The sequence below is a fragment of the Drosophila elegans genome, unplaced genomic scaffold, assembly GCF_018152505.1.
Source record: "Drosophila elegans isolate 14027-0461.03 unplaced genomic scaffold, ASM1815250v1 contig_684, whole genome shotgun sequence".
NCBI classification, from domain to species: Eukaryota; Metazoa; Arthropoda; class Insecta; order Diptera; family Drosophilidae; genus Drosophila; species Drosophila elegans.
In genome coordinates, this window is record NW_024546041.1 from 1,133,138 (window position 1) to 1,155,693 (window position 22,556).

The 22,556-nt window shown below is 43.7% G+C and overlaps 1 protein-coding gene across 3 annotated transcripts in view; it reads right to left on the bottom strand.

Moving 5' to 3' along the window:
- The window catches only part of LOC108134646 (transcription-associated protein 1), a 325,375-nt gene that overhangs the window by 122,576 nt on the left and 180,243 nt on the right, over positions 1 to 22,556 (bottom strand). Inside the window, exon 12 of one of the 3 annotated variants that reach the window (XM_041710012.1) lies at positions 6,421 to 6,520. The exons of the other annotated variants lie outside the window; for them this stretch is intronic. Coding sequence (XP_041565946.1) covers positions 6,436 to 6,520 — 85 coding nt within the window. The 3' untranslated portion in view covers positions 6,421 to 6,435. Of the gene's footprint in view, positions 1 to 6,420; positions 6,521 to 22,556 lie in introns of those variants that run through there. 3 annotated transcript variants of the gene reach the window in all.

Consider the following 22,556-nt stretch of genomic DNA (forward strand, 5'->3'; position numbering starts at 1 on the left):
GCTGCTATCATCGCTGGAAGGAGGGTATTAAAGATTATGCATGTATTAGACTTAAAAATTGGGCTCCAGTGCAAACATTTTTGCGATAAAGCTGACGAGCAGCGCATCATAGCGCGCCTCATTGGTAACCAAAGAGGCCAGAACAGCCCGACGAATGGCGCAATTGGCCGAAAACCAAGTTTTTGAAGAATCCGAGGGCCAGTAATATGGAGCAGAAATCGCTGATTAATAAGGTAAGTTCAAAAAACGGGTAAACGCAAAAATTACACACCGTAAATTTCTTCAAACATGAAGAATATCTGATGTATAAAAAAAAAAAATTGAGAAAACTCTTCAAATATATAAGAAGAAATTCTAAACATTTTATTTCAATCAGAAATTTTTTTCCTTTCCAAAAATTTTTGGAAAATATAGATTCTTTGAAGCCTCTAAAGCAGACTCTCCCCTTAAATTTAAAGCGATTTTTTTTTTATTTCAATAAAAAAATATATATACATGTCCATGCTGGAACAATTTTCTCGCAACAATTATTTTATTAATTATTTTTTAAACAAACATTTATTTTACTTAAAACATGCATATTAATAATATAAATTTATAGCAAAAGAAAAATTTACTGTAAATGATAATGTATTAAATGGATTAGAAATAAACACATAAATTAATAAAACTTAGTGTTTTGAGAAAAAGCCTTTTTGACATGCACGCTGCCGGACTCAAACACACGACCTCTGGGTTTGCAGTCGAACTCGCTAACCAATAAGCAATGGACTCATCGCGAAGATCGACGATCAAAAGCTTTACATATATTATTATTTTTTTGGTTCACAACTCCGTTCTCAACTAAAACACCAAAGTCGTAACTTTTAACTTAATCGATTCAAAACAAGAAAGGAAGCAGACTTCGGCAAGTCGAAGTTTATATACGCTTGCAGCTATTTCAAGAATTAAATATTCTTGAAATCATTAAAATTATAATTTATTTATCTTTGCGAACATTTGGCGAGCCTTCAGTCTAAGCTCGTTGACTTGTTTCATTTCTAGGTCCGTTTACGAACATTTTGCGTTAATTTCGTTTTACTATCATATTTGTGTCAGAGAAATTGGAATCCATACCTATTTGTAAACAAGAAAATTTTCATGTCATTAAAAACTCCAGACTGTAGACTAAACAATTAGAACGAGCCGGTGTTCTGACTACCGTTCCCACGATTCAGGATACTCGGATTTCGGGACCCAAGTCATAAACAAATTGAGAACAAAGAACGGCCCAAGGTACAACTACGAAAGCCACTCAATAAAAATTAAAGTCACTCATTAAAAAACTCCAAAGCTCTAGATGAAGTAGGAGTTAGGGAGCGAGTTCAGTTTGAGACTTGTAATTAACAGGTCGGTGCTCTTCCAAACATAAAACAATATTGTATCGGTTTAAAAAAAATAATATAATATTTTTATACCCTTGCAGAGAGTATTATAATTTCAGTCAGAAGTTTGCAACGCAGTGAAGGAGACATTTCCGACCCTATGAAGTATATATATCAGCATCACTAGGAGAGTCGATCTAGCCATGTCCGTCTGTCCGTCCGTCGGTCCGTGTCCGTCTGTCTGTCCGTCTGTCTGTCCGTCTGTCCGTCCGTCCGTTTCTACGCAAACTTTCCCAAAAGTTGTCTTTCTGTTGCATGTAGTATTTAAGTCGGAATGAGCCAGATCGGACGACTATAGCATATAGCTCCCATAGGAAGAATCAGAAAACTAAATTTTAAAAAATTATAACTTTGTTTCTTACATTTTTTTTTAGTCTTTCAACATATAGTAATGGTTAACTATTTCAGAATTACGGTATAAACTTTATCAAAATCGGTCGACTATATCATATAGCTCCCATAGGAAAAATCGGAAAAATAAATAAAAAAAATTGATAACTTTTCTGTTTCTTAATTTTTTTGTAGTTCTTAGACATACAGTGGTGCTCATAGACTTAAGCCACTGCCACTACCATAAACTGTTTTCTTAATAACTTTTTTGAACTTATTTATTTCGGCCTGAAATTACATTTTGAAACTCTGTTATTTAAGCAGCTGTAAAAAAATGTCCAGTAAGAATTTGGGGGTCTCAAAAAAATTGACTAAATGTCAAAAAGAAGTATTGCGCTCTGCTCATATACTTAAGCCACCTTGAGCTAAAATCGTCAAACTTGTGTTCTTTCCAGGAAATTTTGTCTGGTTATTTTCTAAACTAAAATATTGAATATTAAATACATTTCCCAAAATAAATTTGACCTCTATGGCTAAAAATAAAAATACAAATCCGGCCGAAAGAAAGCTAATATGGGAATATTACGAAAACACAATAATTCTACAAATTTGTAAGACTTTACATTTTTCGCGTCGCAATGTCAGAAGTACCATGGCGTGAATGTGTCAGCTAAGACCATAGTGCAATTATGCCGTTACGCATGCGCAACTTCGTGGTTTTGAGGCGGTTCGATGTTCATCGCTTCGTCATCGCACTTTCCACACTTCTTGTGTTAATTTGCCTGAAGAGGCAATAAAATTGCTAACTATTATGCCAAATCTGTTATGGCAATGTGATAGCTGTGTATTGAGCAATGATTCGTACTCAAAAACAGACGAAATCATTGAAGAACTTCGTGAACTTAAAGGCCTATACTTGCACTTAAATACAAAGTTTCAAATAGCGTTTCCTGAATCTGTGGATGCCCCGGCTAATGTTAACACCATAAAGCGGAAGAAGGAAAAAGTTGCCAATAAACCTCCGGCTTCATCTACTTCCCATCATACCAATCCCGTTGTGTCAGACCATAACCCTCCCAATGAGGGGTTTACGGTTGTCTCCATGAAAACAAACAGGAAGCATATTATTGGTTCGGCGCTCGCTTGTGATCAACTTGCAGTATTGCCCAGCAAAAGATTTTTGCATATTGGCAAATTCGCTGTAAACACAAAGCCAGAGGCGCTGTGCAAGCTTGTTTCTGACAAGTTAAAAGTAAATTCTGACACCATATCATGCTATTCACTAACCGTGGTGGACACATTGGCTGGCGAACCATTGCGTACATCTACCCCTGCCAAGCTTCCATCAAAAAACCCCCAGTAATCGACGTCACTGGCTCTGACGTCATTATTGGTTCACTTTCGTGCATCATTTATAACTAACTGCAGTTCTCAACCTCATCACCAACAACAAATGCTTAAGCTGGAGCTTAGGCCGCTCGCCCTCTACATCGTTTCGAATCAAGGCGCGCAGCCGCAGCTGTTTTCCCATCAACAACAACACGGCGCTCTCTTCGGAGTTACGCTCTCTCATCATCATGCAACTTCATACGCTCAGTCGCTCTTGACGGCTGTTTTTTCTGATGTACCCAATGCATATGATAGTAGCGCGCTCCTCATATTGGCGCTCTATCCATCTCCTGCTGCCTCGGTGCTTCGCTTTACTCGTGGATGGCTGAGCGATTGCGTTGAATTATCACTCTCTTCGCACCCATATTTGCAACAACAACAAAATCGGATGACTTTGCCCTTTTCTTTATGCAGCTCCTTACTTGAAAAGAGTCCGCTGTTATACGGCGCTCTCTTCCGCGTTGCGCTCCCTTCACCACCCGCTGCATCGGCACTTCGCCTGACGTTTGGATGGTTTACTGGTGTTTTTGGAGTTCCGCTCACTTCCTCATGGTTGCCAACGGGGGATTTTAAAATCTTACATTTTAACGGACGCTTGCTCTCTCCACAAGTTTCTCTTCTGTTGCCTCTCTTTGATGATGCGCTTTCTGCATTGCACTCTCAAGGGCACTCATCGACTCTGGAAGTATCTGCAAGTTAGTCTTCTACGATTGGACGAATGGATTGCCACTATAACCTTCGTAATGATAAACTTCCACTACCAATACGTATCCGGACTGGAATATTACGTACGGCTCTGAATGGCTTTTTTGGGCTTGCGAGGAAAAGGCCGCATGTGGATTTTACGATACCATTTCATGACTTCCGTTATAAAACTATGGCAACAGTTTTTGAGAATTCATCAGTCAAAAGAATTGGAATTAATTGCCTTAAAATATATTTTCAAAACATATCTGGAATGAGAACTAAAACTCAGTCTGTCTTCATGAGCACTTCCAACAGTGGTTATGACATAATAATATTGGTTTGAAACCTGGCTCAACCCCAACTTCAACTCCAATGACTTCTTCGATACTAATTTATTTCATGTCTATCGCATGAATAGAGACTTCAGCAGAATGAACTGCGTGAGAGGTGGAGGCGTCATCATGGCTGTCCGCCGTACCTTCTCCAGCTGCGCAGCTGTGCTTTCAAACGAGGACTCTCTTCTGGACCAGTTGGCTGTTAATGTATCTGGATTGTCTGGGAAGACTGTAATAGTTGCTTCTTATATTCCCCCTGGAAGTGAGTTTACGCTTTATCAGGCGCATATGAATAACATTGCCAGCCTACATGCCAGCATAGATGACTCTGTTGGTCTTGTTGTGACAGGAGATTTTAATTTGGGATCTGTTGTATGGTCATGTGATCCGCAATCCCTTGCTATGGTGCCTGGCAATGTACACCAGCCACATGAAATAATTGTTATCGATGATTGTTATAGTATGGGCCTCACCCAGATAAATTATATCTTTAATGATTTGCATAGGCTACTAGATTTAATATTCATCAATTCTATTGTTCATTCCTCGGTAAGCCTTGCTGAATTTAGTATTTCTAGTTGTGATGTTTATCATAAGCCCTAATGCTGTAATACTGAATTTTATAATTTCTTACTAGTTGTTAACTTTATTCCTATGTATAATTTTGATCATGCCAGCTTGGTTGCCGTAAGTGATTGCCTCACGTCTATGGATTGGGTTTCCTTGCTATCAAATGCTTGCATTGAGACAAATTACAATAAATTTCTTGTCGCTTAAAAAAATATTCTTGACAGCACTTGTTCAACCAAGGTACGGGGTTCCTATAGGCTTCCTTGGTATACAAAAGGTCTCCAGAAATATAAAAATCTAAGAAATAAGTTCTACAAAGGGTTCATTAGATGGGGTAATCCATTGGATCGTGATAGATATAGACAACATAAGCGGGAATTTGAGTTTCTTAATAAATTTCTATATAATCAATAATATAGTCAAATCCTAGTCCGTAATTACTGGCGTCCGTCTGAAGTACAAAGGTTTTTCCAAAGTTCGGACAAGCCAGGACCGGTGCTTCGGTTAGTGCTTTCTTTAGGTTTTTGGTCGCCTCTTCTGTCTCCTCGGTCCATTTGAACTTTGTCCCCTTCTTGACCAGGTTGTTCAGTGGTTGCGCTAGTTCAGTGAAGTTCGGGACGAATCTTCTGTACCAGGAGGCCACCCCTAGGAAGCTGTGTACTTGCTTCGTTGTCTTTGGGCTTGGCATGTTGAGGATCGCTGCTCGGTGTGTATACCTCTTGCGCTAATTACGTGTCCTAGGTATTTCAGTTCCTCCTTAAAGAAATGGCATTTACCTGTGTTGATTTTTAGATTTGCCTTGCGGAGTCTCCTCATTACCTCCTGTAGCTTCTCCAGATGTTCCCGTTTCGTGCGACCGATTACCACTATGTCATCCAGGTATGCGAACGCGAATGATTCCATCTCTGGTCCGATGACTGAGTCTAGCGCTCTTTGGAACGTCGCTGGTGCTATGTGTAGTTTGAAGGGCAATACTTTCCACTGAAACAGTCCGCGTCCTGGTACCGTAAAGGCAGTGTACTGTTTACTGTCTTCGTCCATCGGTATCTGCCAGTAGCCACTTTTCAGATCCAGTGTGCTTATGTATTTTGCTTCGCGGAGTTGGTTGAAATTGTGATCCATTCGTGGTACTGGGTATGCGTCTTGCTCAGAGTGCTCGTTCAGTTGCCTATAGTCTATGCAAAGCCTCCATTCCTTGTTTTTCTTTTCCACGATTACCACTGGCGAACTGTAGGCAGAGTGCGAGGGTTCTATGAGGTTCTCTGCTATGAGTTCGTCGACTTGTTTGTTTATGAGAAACAACCGTGAGAGAGAAATAGACGCACTTTTGTGAAGCTCCGCTTTAAACACCGAAAAACACCTTAAACTCGGCTTAAAAAAAATTAAAAACTGCTTACGGCAGCATCATTAATAAGAGTACAACACGTTAAAGTTCTTGTTGCCCGGAATAAATCGGTTTTAAGCAGTAAATCGCTTCTTAATAAATCCACAATTAAGTGCAACAACAATCCAATAAAGAAACAGTGCATAGCAAAACACAAAGGCACAGAGACAAAACACTCAGCACATCAAAACACTCAACACATCAAAACACTCAACCCTCTCGGCACCAACACAATAATGTCTTTAGCAGCAAAGCGACTTAGGAAGAAAACTCACTCCGATCTGAAGGGAGCCCGTGACTCCGATGCTCAACTGCTTCACACGATCGACCTCAGATTTTCCGAGCTAAAGGAAAGTCTTGCAGGGGAGATCCGTGATGGCGAGGCACGTATAACCGGCACTCTGGAAGAAAAATTTAAGTTAATGACTACAAAAAACTCACACTGAGAGTCACTCAATTGGAGAGCGAGGTGAGAGACAGGTGCTGAGACAGCGGGTCCAGGAGCTGGAGGCGAAACTGTCTAAAAACTGCCAGGATCAGCGCGTTGACGAGTTGGAGGCAAAGTGGGTGGCCTCCTGCAACGCAGAGGCGGCGTCTGAAGTCGCCTGTGACTTGCGTTAACATGGGGTCCCACAAGTAAAGGGGGAAAATGTGAAAGCACTTTTTCACGCACTGTGCTTCTCTCTCAAACTGACCCCGCCGCCTAAAGTACGTACGATTTTTCGAATGCGACCGCGAAAATCGACCCGTACAGTAGTGGATCTAATTATAATTATTAAAATGGAACGCGTGCACGATAAGGCGACACTGCTGCGTGCGATCGGGGCATACCGAAAAGAAAACAAAACGCAACTGAGCTTAAAGCTCATCGGCTTAGACTCGCCAGCGTTGCTATATATAAACGAACAGCTGACCAAAACAAAATATGAAATTTTCAAGCGGGCGATGCATCTCAAGAGGCTGAAGCGCCTAACAGCTGTTTTCTCTCGCCGTGGAGATATCTTCGTAAAGGAGAGAGAGGGAGGGGAGGCCATTTGCGTGCAAAGCCTGGGCGAACTGGCTCAAATGGAGATTTGCACCCCCGATGAATTAGCTGCGATGGAAGCTGCTAGTTCTGGGACATTAAATGATAATTCATTTCGCACCTAAGAGGCGCTTATATTTATATACCATTGTTGTGAAATTATCAGTACTTTTATTATATTTATTTAGGATTAGTATCAGTCGCATTAATTTTATTTTGTTTCTTGGTGTGGTGTGTCTTTATGTCATAAATATTTATTAGACTGCGAGCGCAACTAATATTACAATTAAATAATTTAAAATGGGTGACAGCAACAACAACAACATAAACATAAATCCAAATCGATCAAATAGCCATGCGATGTTAAGGGTTCTCGGAGAGAAGAGAGCTGGTCTTAATGTGTGTCATATAAATGCTCAAAGCCTCACACGAAAAATTGAAGAATTGAGATACCTCTTTATCGATTCGAGTGTAGATGTTATATGTGTTTCTGAAACTTTTGTTCCTAATTTATGTGATGTTTTAGTTGAATGTGATGGTTATAATTTGCATCGCTCTGATCGTTGCAATATATGTTAGTAAAAAGTTATGTTCCACGTTTTTATGTAAACACTCAACCAGTAGTGCAATTGAATACTTATTTATAGAAATTAGATGCCAAAGATATGCTGATAAGCTACTAATTGGGTGTATATACCGACCTAACTGCCGGATTGACTATGAACAATTTTTAAACATCATTCCTGACGTGTCAATTAATTATTCAGACGTCATTATAACAGGCGATTTTAATAGCGATATTTTAAGGGATTCCCACCTTGCAGAGGACATGAAATCGCTGGGGATGAAGTTGGTTAACTTTGTGTCCCCTACGCATTTTACCAAAGCCCGCAACTCGCTTTTAGACTTATTTTTTGTGTCTAATACAGACAAAGTAGCTACATATGACCAACTTACAGCGTGGGCCCAAATAACTGTCGCACTTTTTCAAAGCTTCGGCACTCTTAAACAAGTGCTTCTATTCTTTTTGTTTTTTCATTTCTTCTTTCTTTATCTTATTTCGTAACTAACGGGGTTTATTGCTGATAAGATCAGTGCAAGTTAGAATTTTGGCGACGATGGAAGCAAAACGGGAGCTAGTGCAAAACTTGCATTTGCAAGGAAAAAAAACAAGTGAAATTGTGAAGTTGCTAAAAAATCTCAATGTGAATAGGCGATTTGTTCAGCGCACTGTGGCTCGATTGAAGGCAACTGGAAGTGTTGATATAGCCAAAAAAACTGGTCGGAAAAGAAGTGTTAGAACCCCTAAAATAATAAAGAATGTGCGTGAAAGAATTAGGCGAAATTGTGCGAGGTCAGCTCGAAAACTAGCCAATGAGCTGAATGTGAGCCGCAAAACAATTAGAAACATCATAAAAGATGACTTGGGACTGAAACCTTACAAAAAAAAAAGAATTCATGGTCTGACAGAACGTCAAAAAAAAATGCGACAGGAAAGAAGTGGGCAGTTACTTCGGCGGCACGCAGGTTGCAATACTGTGTTTTCTGATGAAAAGTTGTTCATATTGCAAAAAAGCCTGAACCCGCAGAATGATCGGGTGTATGCAGCAAGTATGGAGGATATTTCAACAGAAAAAATTGCTGTTGAGAGATTCCAAAACACAACGTCTGTCATGGTTTGGGGGGCCATATCTGAAAAAGGTAAGTTACCCCTTCTTTTTATCGATAAAGGCGTGAAAATCAATGCCAAATATTATTTGGATGAAGTGCTTGTGGGCCATTTTTATCCCCATGCATCAAAGCTGTTCGGGAATAAGCCATTTTGCTTCCAGCAAGACTCTGCTCCGGCTCATAAGGCCAAAACTGTTCAGCACTGGTGCAAAGATAACATTCCATGTTTCATGGCTGTTGATGAGTGGCCTCCATCGTCACTAGATCTAAATCCTTTAGACTTCTGCATATGGGGTTACATGCTGGATAGACTAAAGGATTTAAAAAAGATGAATTTGGAAAAGTTCAAGCGACACTTGACAAAAATTTGGAATGAAATTCCTGATGATGTGGTGCGTGCCGCTTGCAATAGTTTTAAGAAACGTTTGAAGCTCGCCCGAAAATACAAAGGGGAAAGATTAGAACTTAAGTCTTAGTAATGTAAGCTATATTAATATATATTAAATAAATAATATTTGTTACTTAAAATATCTCATGGTTTGTTTTTTATTTCAAAAATTAAGTGCGACAGTTATTTGGGCCCACCCTGTATTGTCCCATTGTTCTCAAAACATGACCTCATGACTTACGCACTTGACCTACAATACCTTGACCATCCAATAGTTTTTAGGGACTTTAGAAATATCAACTATGACCTTTTGGACTCCACCTTTAATTTGTGCAATTGGAATGACATATATTTCCTTTCCGAAGTAGACGAACAAGTTAACCTTTTACAAAACAATATTTGTTATTTATATAACTGTGTCGTACCTGTTCGTAGCAAAGTTATTCGTTTTTCTGAAAAACCATGGTTCCAAAGAAACATCAAAGACGCAATATTACAGCGTGACGGGGCGTACAATAAGTGGAGAAGGTACAGGACACCTCAAGCTTACGCAGTGTTTAAGTCATTGAGAAAAAAAGTGACCAAACTTACTGACACCGCCAAGGCAAATTTCTATTCCCATAAATTCAACAACGCATCTTCCACTGCTCAGACATGGAAAATAATTAAAAACCTGGAAATATGCTAAAGTTAAACCAAGACTTGAACAAGACATAAATGTAAATGAACTTAATAAAAAGTTCTTAAGCTGCACAGTTCCTGAAATCACTGAAAATAAATATCTGAACCCACGATTTGTATCTGAAACTGTCTGTGATATTAGATTTAGGTTTTTGTGTGTTAATCAGTGTGATGTCCTACAAAGTATACTAAGAATTAAGAGTGACGCCACTGGGTCTGACAACATAAACCCTAAATTCATAAAAATTCTGCTGCCAAAAATCCTGCCATACATAACCTATACCTTTAATACTGTACTGACAAAATCTACTTATCCGGACTGTTGGAAAGCGGCAAAAATAATTGGGTGTACCCCAAGGGTCTGTGCTTGGTCCCTTATTGTTTACCTTATATGTTAATGACCTTCCCAATGCGTTATCTGAATGTAATGTACACTTGAATGCTGATGATGTCCAAATGTATGTGAGTCGTCCTTTAAACAGAATAAATGAATGTATAGATGTTTGTAACAGAGAACTTGAACGTGTAAATGAGTGGGCCGGCAACAATGGACTTGGGATCAACCCATCAAAATCAAAATGTCTTGTCATAAGTAAAAGAAAGATAATTTTTAACAATTTGCAGCCACTGAGTATGAATAGCACGCCACTTGAGTACGTTGATACAGCTGTAAACTTAGGTTTTACATTCAACAGAATGATCATATTAAAAAGTCTGTAGGGAAAACATATGGAATAATAAGGACATTATCTGTAACTAAAAATTGCCTGCCTACCCATATACGTTTACTAATAGCTAAAACCTGCATTGTTCCAGCGCTATTTTATGGAGTAGAAGTTTTTTCAAACAGTGACACTACCAGTAAGAACAAAATTAAAGTTCTATTTAACTGCATAGCCAGGTATATATTCAACCAACCACATACAGATCACAAATCCGAATTTTCGCTGAAAATATTCGATATCTCGCTAAATGAATGGATAAAGATGCGGAACTTAATTTTTCTGCAAAAAATTATTTTCCAAAAAGAACTTTTGTATCTTTTCGAAAAACTTCAATTTACATCCTCTAGAAGAGCAAACAATCTTACTTGCATAAGACCTAGATCATTGACATCCGAAAGACAATTTTTAATTAATGCTATTCGATCATGGAATCAGCTCCCAAACCATCTTAAAAATATTAGCAGTGCCACGCAATTCAAAATAAAATTATTCACACACCTTAAAAACACTATTACGTAAATTAAAGTAAAAATAGAAGGAGACTTAGGTTAGTTTTTATGAAAATTAGTTTTAAGTATAATGTACCAATTAAATATTTGCAACTCTTAGTGACTAGCGCATTAGCTTATAAGTTCCAAACTTGTAGCTTTAGGACGATTTTATAGTAAAATAATTATAATAAAATACAAAAGACAAATACATTAGCTTTGCTTTGGATTATTTTTATCAGGCATTTATTGTGAAAAATATAATTTACAAAAATAATTATTTTAGAAAATCGAGTTCGGTTTGTTATTTTTGGGCTGTAGCCCACGCTGGAGGTGTTGAACTGCTGAAGAGTAACCATTTTATGTGTGCTACCCTTTTCTTGATTTTATAGTTCACACCTCCGCGTCTACCCAATTTCGCACTCTACTCCGTTCAATTTATCTTCTTCGGAGATGTATTGATGTTTTTGTGGCTCAGCCGAAAATATTTGAATCAATTCGCAGTCATCTTTTTTAGCGATGTTGGCCGGCGGCTTCTATTCTTCGATAGTTGTCACTCGGTCACGATCGCCATGTTCACACCAAAGATATTTTATAATGTACTTTTTTTATTTGATTGAAATTAGATATTTATTCTGTTTATCGTTTCGATGTAATTTGTCGAGTGCCTCGGCCTCTGTTCTAACTTAACTTAGTTCTCTCACCACTCTGTCTCGCCGCCCTACCGTTACTACGGGGGAGTTTGCCGCGTAACTGGTAACTGGTAGGCCACTGCTTGCATGCGCCTACTCAACTTGCTTTCTAACTTGTGGAGAGTTATTCAACTCTTCACATTTTCTCTTACTTCGGGAACGCAAAAGAGACTCGTTGTTCTCTCTCCCTTGGTATACTCCACATTCTGAAATCTTTCCCTCGACGTGTCTTCTCCGCGACTATTCCACGACGCTCACAGCTCATTCTTGAGTTCCACAGCGCCGATTCTCCTTCCAAATTTTGAATCTCCCGGCCCAGACGTTTCCACATAGACTTTTGAATTCCCGACCCAGATGTTTCCCCATAGACTTTTAAATTTCCGCCCCAGACGTTTCCCCCCTTGACTTTCTCGATTTCCGTGCTTTGTCATCTCCGTTGGATAGTCACTCTACGCCGTGCCGATCGGTCTCCAGCTGCCATCGGTGTTATCGATATTCTCCAGTGTGACTCTCCGTTGTATGGTCACTCTCCGTTGTATGGTCACTCTCCGTTGTATGGTCACTCTCCGCCAAGCCGATCGGTCTGCAGCTGCTATTGGTTTCGTGACCTAGCGTGGCTTTGCCACCCGATGTTATCGATGTTCCACAGTGTGACTCCGTGTGCCGATATTTCTAGTATTTTGTGCCCACGATCGACACTATCGTCCAGTGCCAATCGGCCGCTATAAATCGAAGCGCACCCATCCCTTGATTATGGTGACAATGCTATGGTAACAGCAATTTCCTATCGATTTGTTGTTTATTTATTGTCTCATTCCTTCAAGGCTTGGCCCAGGATTGCAAAGTTGACCTTTCCTGCCCTTGGGACCGGGGTCAATGACCCTGCTAGGTTCATCACTCTCTTACGGCGTTCTGCATTTAGTGGCAAGTGGGCACTGGGCAGCCGAGGTTCTCGTGCCTGCGGAAAGGAAAGACGGAAAGTACCCTGTTGATTCCGACGTACTTGAGTTTGCCGCTAGCATAGTCTCCGGCCACTTCTCGTTTCAATTCCTCTGGTTCTGTCCTGCTAACTGAGTTATCATGGTTTTAACGGTTCGGTTTGTTCTTTCTGTCGGATTTTCCTGCGGTGTTTATGGCGCTGTGAATTGTTGCTTAATACCCATTTCGCTGAGAAATTTCGTGAATCCTCGTCTGGCAAACTGTACTCCATTGTTCGTTATGACCACCTTTGGGGTCCTGAAACTAGTGATGATTTTTTCTCGGAACGCTTTTTGAAGTGTTTCTGCCGGGCGTCCCTATGCATTCCTGGACAGTACTATCGAGCTGCCAATCTTGCATTCGTTTTCCGACTTCCCACGTGTCCAGCGGCTGGTGAGTCGAGATTCTCCTTCAGGACGGTTTCCCTCAGCCCCCGTGGAACACAGAGCTTCCATGCTGCCACGTCTTCGCTGCCTGCTCTGTACGGGATATGCCCATATAACGCGCCTCCCTTCATGAGGTAGTCCGGAAACTTCTGTGGCTGTGTGTTGATTTTCTCACACATATCTTTGACCCAGCTGCATGCTTCCTGTGTGTCCTCCGGAGTTTCCTTGGCTAGCCTAAAGGATTCTGGCAGCGGCTGTCTCGACAGTGCATCAGCGACCACGTTTAGCTGCCTCTTCCTGTACGATGTTTCAAAATCATACTGCTGCAGCTCCATGGCCCACGTCGCTATCTTTTTTGAGGAACTTTCGATGCTGTTCAACCATTCAAGCGCCATATGGTCAGTTACCACTTTGAAGTGGTATCCTTCCCAATGTGGTTTGATCTTCAGGATCGCACACACGATTGCCAGGCATTTTTTTCGCTGGTTGAATAGTTCCGGCTTGAATACGAAATGACCTTCTCTCCGCTCTCTGTTTCCTGCGCCAGGACTGCCCCTATACCACAATCGCTTACGTCCGTCTGCAGCACGAATGGTGTATCAAAAACTGGGCATGTCAGCACAGGATCGGCCACTAGCCTTGCCTTCACCTCCTCGAATGCCTGCTGGTGATCTGTAGTCCATGTCCATTTCGTGCCTTTCCGCAATAGATCATTTAATGGTTTCACTATTCGACCAAAGTCGAGCACGAATCGCCTGTACCAAGATGCTACGCCCAAGTATTGGCGCAGATTTGTCCGATTCCTTGATTTGTGACGCGGTGTCCCAGGTAAAGCAGTTCGCTTCTGAAGAAATAACATTTTTCGGGATTTATCTTGAGGTTTGCCTGCTCTAGGCGTCGGAAAACTTCTCTCAGGTTTCTTCTGTGTTCTTCCAGTGTGCGTCCGATCACGATGATGTCGTCTTGGTATGCAAACGCGTGTGGTGACATCTCCGGTCTAATAACCTGATCCAGTGCTCTCTGGAAAGTCGCCGAGGCGAAGTTTAAGCCGAATGGCATTACTTTTCTCTGGAAAAGTCCCGTTCTTGGCACTGTGAACGCCTTGCATAGCCTGGTGTTTTCTTCTAAGGGAATTTGCCAGTAGCCATTTTTCAAATCTAGACTGCTTATGTATATCGTCTCTCTCAACTGGTCCAATATGTTATTTATCCTTGGCATCGGATAAGTTTCTTTGATAGATTTTGTATTGATCGTTCTAAAGTCGACACAAAGTCTCCACTGACCTGTCTTCTTTCTCACCATGACAATCGGGGAGCTGAACGGATTTCTCGAGTGTTCTATGCATCCCTTCTCCAGCAACTCGTCGACTTTCGCATTGATTTTCCCTTGAACCTTTGGATTTTTCGGGTAGTATCTCTGTTTGATTGGTTTTTCGACCTTCATGGTGATTCGGTGCTCGGCTATTTTGGACGTTCCACTCATTGTTCGACATTCTGCGAGCTCCTGCTCTAGGAATTTTTAATATCGCATTCCTCAGATTTGCTCCACTGCCACGGTAAATTTTTCCTCCAACCACCCGTTGTGCCTTCTCCTTTCTGGGATCACCACTGTATGTCCAGTACCCTTTATTTCGGCGCCGACTTCTGTGTGGAAATTCCATCCAAGCACCAGCGAGTCCTACCACTCTGCTGCACCTGCCATCTGCCAACCTAACTTGTAATCTTTCTATTAGCAGCCAGTATATCCGCCAGCTCCTTGCTTATAAAGCTCGCTGTTGCTTCGGTGTCGATTGTGGCTTTGTGTGAGGTTCCGTCAATCGTTACCGCTGCGGATAACTGCTACTCTTCTTCGATTTATTTGCCAGTTAGTTTGGAGAGACAACACCTCGCGACCACTGCTCGCCTCTTTGCGGCTGGTATCGCTGGCCATTTCCCAATCTCTGGCAGCACTCTACGCTTCTAACCCCTACCTTGCCGCAAATCCAGCAGAAAAGTTGCAGCTGGTTTCGGCATCCTCGTTCCCAATGTCCGTAATCGCCACACCGTCTGCAGGCTTCGTGTGGGTTCACGACGTGTGTCTGTTACGTGTGGGCTCTCGGGGCTGCGTTGGGTGGTCTCTGATTAGTAGTAGGTGGCCTTCATAACGTGTTCTGCTGATTACAGTTGTTCGGAGTCCATTAGCGTGGTCCTTCGATAGGCGCTTGGTGTCCTCCGTCTTCTTCGCCTCTTCTACACGTCACTTGTTGTGGTTCTGTTGATTTGTATCGCGAGTATTTGTTTTCTTGTATAAACGCTTCTAGCTCTTTCTCGAGTTCCTCATACTCATCAGCCAAGCACCATTAGAGACTCTAGATCGTCTATCTTATAAGTTCTCTGGGAAATTCTCAGATCAGGGGTGCAGTTTTCCTTTATCAGCTCGAGTGTTTCCTTTGGGGAGTAGCCGAGTGGTCTTATCATGGTCTGCATGTCAACCATATAGTCCTTTAATGACTCTCTGAAACCCTGTTTTCTGACCTGATCTGCGAGCTTTGAGAAGTATCCCCTCGGCAGGAAATAAGTTTGGACCTCCATGACCTCCAGTGTTTGTTGTTTGAAATAAACCACTTTTGAGCTTTGTCTTGCAGCGTGTGTTTGCTGACCATTCTCGTTGTTCCCCATTTCTGTTTGATGCTGAATTTCACTGTCAGGAAAATCACGTTTTGGGCGCCAGATGTAACGAACAGATTTTCTTGGCTTATCCGCTCGCTACGAATGTCGTGCGGCTAGCTCAGAAGATGTAAGTGTTCGTCCCACCAAATTTATATAAACGTGATCGCCCTATTGATCAGAGAAAACGCACAGACAGATTGGGAATATACGAAGATCTTTTATTTGCCGACTTGACCCTCGGCCGGGGTTTTGTATTGACAATGCTCCGTCGTCGGCTCCTATCCACGTTGAACGTCTCGCTGGAGTGTGATTGCTGCGAAGTGGTGTCTCCCTCGCCGGTTTCGCTCACGACGCCTTCTGTTGCCTTTGGCTCAGCGGTATTACAGGGCTTAGGGATGCGTTACCGTTCCCAGACTAGGGTGAACAGGCACTGTACTCTAAAGGCGTACGCCTTTCGCAGCCGCAGCCTCCTTTCCTGGCTGGTCGCACTGGACGTCGGCTCAGTTTCTACCTGATTCAGGCATACGCCGGAAGCCGCTAACGCAGTCCCTGGGTCAAAAGTCAGGTTCTAGACGAACGCTTTCACCCTACCCTCTCTGCCGCAGGCTTTAGAATCCGACGTCCTGAGTGTCCTCGTTGTCCTTGCTCTGCCTCCGGATGTCTCGACTGGCTCTGCTCCTTGTTGGCGTAGCGCTCACGGTGAACTGCTGTTGACTTGGTAGAAAACGACTGATCCAGCTTCCTGCGCTCGGTCTGCTTGTATAGGCCTCTTTTTACCGCTAGTTATCGGCGTCTCCTTCCCTTCTGGTCCCATTGCGCACGACACCAATATCAGGGTCCGATGTTACCTTCTTCTGCCCACGGCCCTTCGCTTCTCTCTTGTATTGCCTCTTCCTCTCGGACTCTCCCTATCCTTGTCTGGTGTTCAGGGCACCACTCTCTCTCGCCGCACTACCGTTACTACGGGCGAATTCGCCACGTAACTGGTAACTGGTATGCCACTGCTTGCTTCCTAACTTGTGGGGAGTTATTCAACTCCTCACAAAGTTTCGAAGTACAAAGCTAGACTGTGTTTGTGAAATCGGTCGCAGTGCTACTGTTAACAGCCTAACTACTTTACATAAATATGGGTGGACATGTAAAAAAAGCTAAAATAGAAGCTGGAACTTCAAACATTTCTGAACTGAATAGAAAGGTCTGAGAATCAGATGTACCCACCCCTTCATCATCAACTCTCATGGTCCTCATTAACCAGCGCCTCGATCAGCAGGCTCTTTAGATGAAGGAATCCGAGGGACGAATCAAATCTTTTCTCCAGGAAGAATTAGCCACAGCTAATGCATAAATAGCTGAACTAAATCAGCGAGCTCTGGACCTTGAGATGCTGGTTGTAAATGGGCTGACCTCCAAGTTCGAAAGCTTATCCAGCGAGGTTGCAAACAGTCTTCAGATGCAAGCCAAAAACGATGGCGCATTCGATCTACGAATACATGGTATTCCATTTGTATTGGGTTGGCAAGAAAGTCATGCGTTTTTTTTGGTAATCGATTTTAATCTAATTTATTTACGGCTAATCGAGCACCAGGGTCACACCTTTAAGTATCGTTTTAAAGCTTATTGTCCTATTGTCTCGACGAAAATTTGGTTATCATTCGATAATATTTGTGGAAGCTATAGCAAATTAAACATGGAGAACTAAAGTGAGCATTTTCGGCATATTTTTTCTTTTTTACTTCCGAAAAGGAAAAAAAAGGTAAAGATGCCATGAGTGATCGCCAATGTCAGCGCTGGTTTGCCAAATTCAGGCTTAGAGATTTTGGAGTTAAAGACGCCCCACGTTCTGGTCGACCTTTGGACGTTTTTGACGAAAATATTGAAAAAAAACGACATGACTTTCTTGCCAAACCAATAGATAATGAGAATCTTCGGACTTTTGAACACGCTTCGGTTTTCACTTTGAATCCCACCAGCGCTAAGGACAAAATCTATATTAAGAGTTCGAAGCAAAATTTAAAATGCTGTTGTGGACCCTGTTATCCTTGTAAAGATGGAAAATATTCGCGACAAGGCGACACTTCTGCGAGGCATCGGTGCATATCGTCGTGCTTGTAAGCAATTCCTAAATCTCCAGCTTTTGGGCTTAGAGGTTCTATAACTCCTCAAAACTACTCCATTTTCGAAGCAGCGATGCATCTCAAAAAACTTCATCGGCTAGCAGCAGTTTTTTCACGTAGGGGTCTGGTGCACATTAAACATCAAGCCGGAGGGGAAGTTAAACCCATCGAAAGTCTTCAAAAACTTATCGATATTGATCCACAACAGTGTTCTATCTCCAACCATTCTAATGCCGCTACTCAGCAAGACGCAGAACCTGAAAACTCCTTTTGTGAGATTAATCGAATATCAACAATGCTAATGATCTTTAATTGTTTTTTAATTAGTAGTAAATTTCTAGAAATTCTAGGTGTCACCGTCACACGTTACGCTTTATTTTATGTGGAGCGCTTCAGTTTGAGTATGCTATACCAGTCTTAAGATGGGCGATAAGCTCAACTCAGAATTATCAGAGAATAGCAGCCATGCAATGATTAACATCTTTGGTAATCGCCATAAGGGGCTTAAGGTATGTCACATCAATGCCCAAAGTTTAGCTAAGAAAGAAGATCAATTTAGAAATATGATTGTTCAATCTAATGTGGCTGTCATTTGTGTTTAAGAAACATGGTTTGTCCCGGGTATGTCTGATCTTATTGTTTAGTGCTTGGTCCTCAAGAACTAGTGGGATGGTTCGAAGGGAGGCTTAGCTGGGGCCACCAGGCGGGTCGCAGGTTGCGGATAGCGAACGACCTTCTGGGAAGGTTAGTTGCGAATAAGCGTAAGCAAATAAGCAACCCCGGACAAACAGCGGGTATACCGATGGAGGTATACCGACAAGACGCTTGTTTGGCCGTCTTAACACCGTAGCCTTACACACCCCCTCCCTCACGACTACCCACCTCCATCCTATCCCCCACATCTCACCTCGGTGCCGGACTAAGGTGTCATTCGACCCGTGCCGATAGTCAGCCTGGCTGGGGGCCCGAGTTAACAAATAGCCCAGTCGCAAACGGAGGGTTCAGGCAAGTGGCGACCGCCTGTCCTAAGTACGCCTTACCCGGGTACAGCGGATCTCTGCCCGGGCGGACCTCATACTTCTCCGCAGCTCGTGGGACCACATGAAAAGAAGTAAAGAAATAAAAATCCCGCAGGATATCCCTGCAACCGGTGTCGCAAGACACTTTGAGGAAAGATCCCTCGAAGGCGACAGACCCCAGGCGGCAGCGCACCCGCCTAGGACTACACCAGCAGCCCAGACATTCCCAGCCAGGGAGCGTGGGGTGCCAGCAGGAGCTACCCTGCCAGCACGCCCACCTCTCGCATCTGGTAGGCCAACCTCTATCAGGCAGCTGAAGAAGCAGGACGCTCTTCCAGCCCTGGGACAGCCCGGAGGACTGGACGACCCCAACAGGCGTGGCCTGCCAGGGTCAAAGGTAAAGTGGTACCTGAGGTACCTCATGCAGGGCATGACACCAGAGGAGGCCTTGAAAAAGGCAAAGGAGCCGAGGGAGCAGCCGGCATTGGGGACAGCACCGGTTGGTAAACGGCTGAACACCAGCCGCACACCACCGACGGACACCCCCAAAAGGTCTAGGCACGGCCCGGGGGGCTAGTGAGACGTCCTCACGGGTCCCTGAGCAAGAGGGGCCTAGCACATCAGCAGCAGCGGCAGAAAAGGCAAAAGTGCGGGCCAGGAAGATACCTTCCCAGCCCCATCAAAACCAGAAGCCGACAACCGCTGGAGGAAGACCCTCTAGCTCGGCACCGCCGGTCATCGGACCCCGTCCGACTTACGCGGAGGCTGCCAAGAAAGCCACCCTCATCAGGGTGGCTATACTCCCGGAGGGTTTCCCGGCGGCCAGCCTGACCGCAGAGGAACTTTCCGGGCTTCAGGAGTCGGTCATGGACGAGATGCTCACGTCAGCGTGGAGCGGTCCCGTCGTGTTTAGGGGAATCCACTTCAGGGTGGGTTACCTGATCATCGACTGCCTGGATGAAGGCTCAGCTGAGTGGCTCAAGATTGCCGTACCTCAGCTGCGGACGTGGAAGGGAGTACCCCTAGAGACCCGCACGGGAGCAGACATCCCGGCAGCATACAACGCCACGTTGTTCTGCCCGAGGAGCTCCGACCGGACCAATGAGGAAATATTGGCCTTCATTGGTTTCCAAAACCGGGTCGAGACGGACGCCTGGAAGGTCATCTCCAGGAAGAACGACGGAGCTGGTGCACTCCTGGTCGTAGGGATGGACCAGACCGGAAGGGATGAGATAGTGGAGCGTGACCACAAACTCAACTTCCGGTTTGGCCACGTCACCGTGAGCGGTCTGAAAAAGACCAAGAGAGCTCCGGAAGAGACGCCCAATGACGGCACATGCAAGGCTATCGAGGATACCCTCGAACAACCGAATGCGGAGCCGAAGTCACAGCGTGGTGAACAGGATGAACAATCCATCACCAGCATGGACATTGGGGAAGACCAAGGGGATGGACACCCTATGTCATCCCAAGAGCTGGCCCAGGAGCTCCTCCTGGACGAAAGCTGCGAAGAAGCCGAGGTTACCGTGATAGCCGGTGGTGGAGAGACTTGCTCTCTCTCTTCACCAGACCTCACGGAGCATCAAACCTCGGAGTGATGGCTGCAACAAGCAGCACTCGGCTAGCCCAGGTAAACATCCATCGGGCCAAGGCAGCATCTGCTGTCTTGGCGAGGATGTTCACCTCCCAACACCTCGGGCTAGCCCTTGTACAGGAGCCATGGTGGCACCATGGCATAAAAGGCCTGTACACGAAGGACACTAAGGTAATATGCGATCCAGGAGGATCACCTCCCAGATCATGCATCGTTATAAGGAAAGATATCAACTATAGTATCTTTTCAGAGTTCATGAGCAGAGACTGCGTCGCCGTAACCATCAACGGCACAGAAGCTGCACCGAAACTAGCAGTGGCCTCCGCCTACTTTGCCGGGGAGGAGGCCTGTCCACCGCCAGGAATACCCGGGCTAGTAGACCACTGCCGGACGAACAAGATCCCCCTCATCATAGGATGTGATGCCAACGCACATCACGTGATCTGGGGTAGCACGGATGTCAACAACAGAGGTGAGCAATTACTAGAATTTATTTTAAACAATAACCTAGAGATCTGTAATGTCGGCGCCAGGCCGACATTTGTTACTAGGGTACGAGAAGAGGTGCTAGACATAACTCTAGTAACCAATTCTTTTAAACCCCACATTAAGAACTGGCATGTGTCACCAGAAGAATCAATGTCAGACCACAGGACAATTTTGTTTGAAGTAGCCTTCAAAACAAAAAGATGTAGCCCTAAAAGAAACCCCAGAAAAACAAACTGGGACAAATTCAGGTCAACTCTAGAGCTCAATCTTTCCAACGAACCGTCAGGATACCCTAGACATCCCTTGGAATTAGACAGAGCGGTAGACAACCTGGGTCACAAGATAGTAAATGCCTTTGAAGACAGTTGTCCTCTAGGTAGACAAAGGCGGGAAACAGACGCACCATGGTGGAATGCTAGTCTTGAACGACTACGAGTAACCACTCGGAAGCTTTTCAACAAACCAAAAACTGATAGAAACTGGGAACTATACAGGCAAAGCCTGACGCTCTACAACAAAGAGATCAGGAAGGCCAAACGGAAAAACTATAGGAACTTCTGTGAGGCAATAAGTAACGTCAACGAGGGCGCGAGACTGCAAAAAGCAATGGCTAAAAGTGCAGCGGATAGTAATTTAGCCCTGAGGAAAGGGAATAACACCTTCACCTCCACGGATCGGGAGAAATTAGAATTGCTATTTGACACGCATTTCCCGGGGAATACTCCCACTATGGGAAACGCAAGGCGTGATCAACATAGAACCCCTAGGACAGTAGCCAGTGACTGGGCAACAGCCAAATCTATAGTTACGCCCGAGAAACTCAAATGGGCTATTGGAACCTTCCAACCATTTAAATCACCGGGATTAGACATGATCTCTCCAGCTTTCTTACAGCAGGGGCAGGAACTACTCCTAACCCGCCTAAGAAGACTATTGGTGAGCAGCCTAGCCCTTGGGTATATCCCAAGTGCATGGTGCAGCGCTAGGGTGGTCTTCATCCCCAAGATCGGGAAGAAAGACATCACCAGCCCAAAGTCCTTCAGACCTATCAGCTTAACTTCGTTTTGTCTTAAAACGCTGGAAAAACTGGTAGACTACAACATCAGAAGAACAGCTCTCAGAGACTGTCCGCTGCAAAACACACAGCATGCATATAGAGCAGGCCGTTCAACAGACACTGCACTTTATCAACTATGTCGCACCCTAGAAGGGGCAATTGACAGCAAAGAAATAGCTATCTGTGCCTTTCTAGACATAGAGGGAGCCTTCGACAACACATCACATGATGCAGTTCGAGCTGCCCTGTCCAGAAGGAACATAGACACTACTACGAGCAAATGGATTGGCAACCTACTTGAATCCAGGCAAGCAACATGTACACTGGGTTCGGAAAGAGTAACAATCGCTACCAGCAAAGGCTGCCCGCAAGGAGGAGTACTGTCCCCTCTGCTATGGAGCCTGCTAGTAGATGACCTTCTCAGCAAACTTGCTGGAAAAGGAATTCAATGTCAAGGATACGCCGATGACATCGTGATAATCG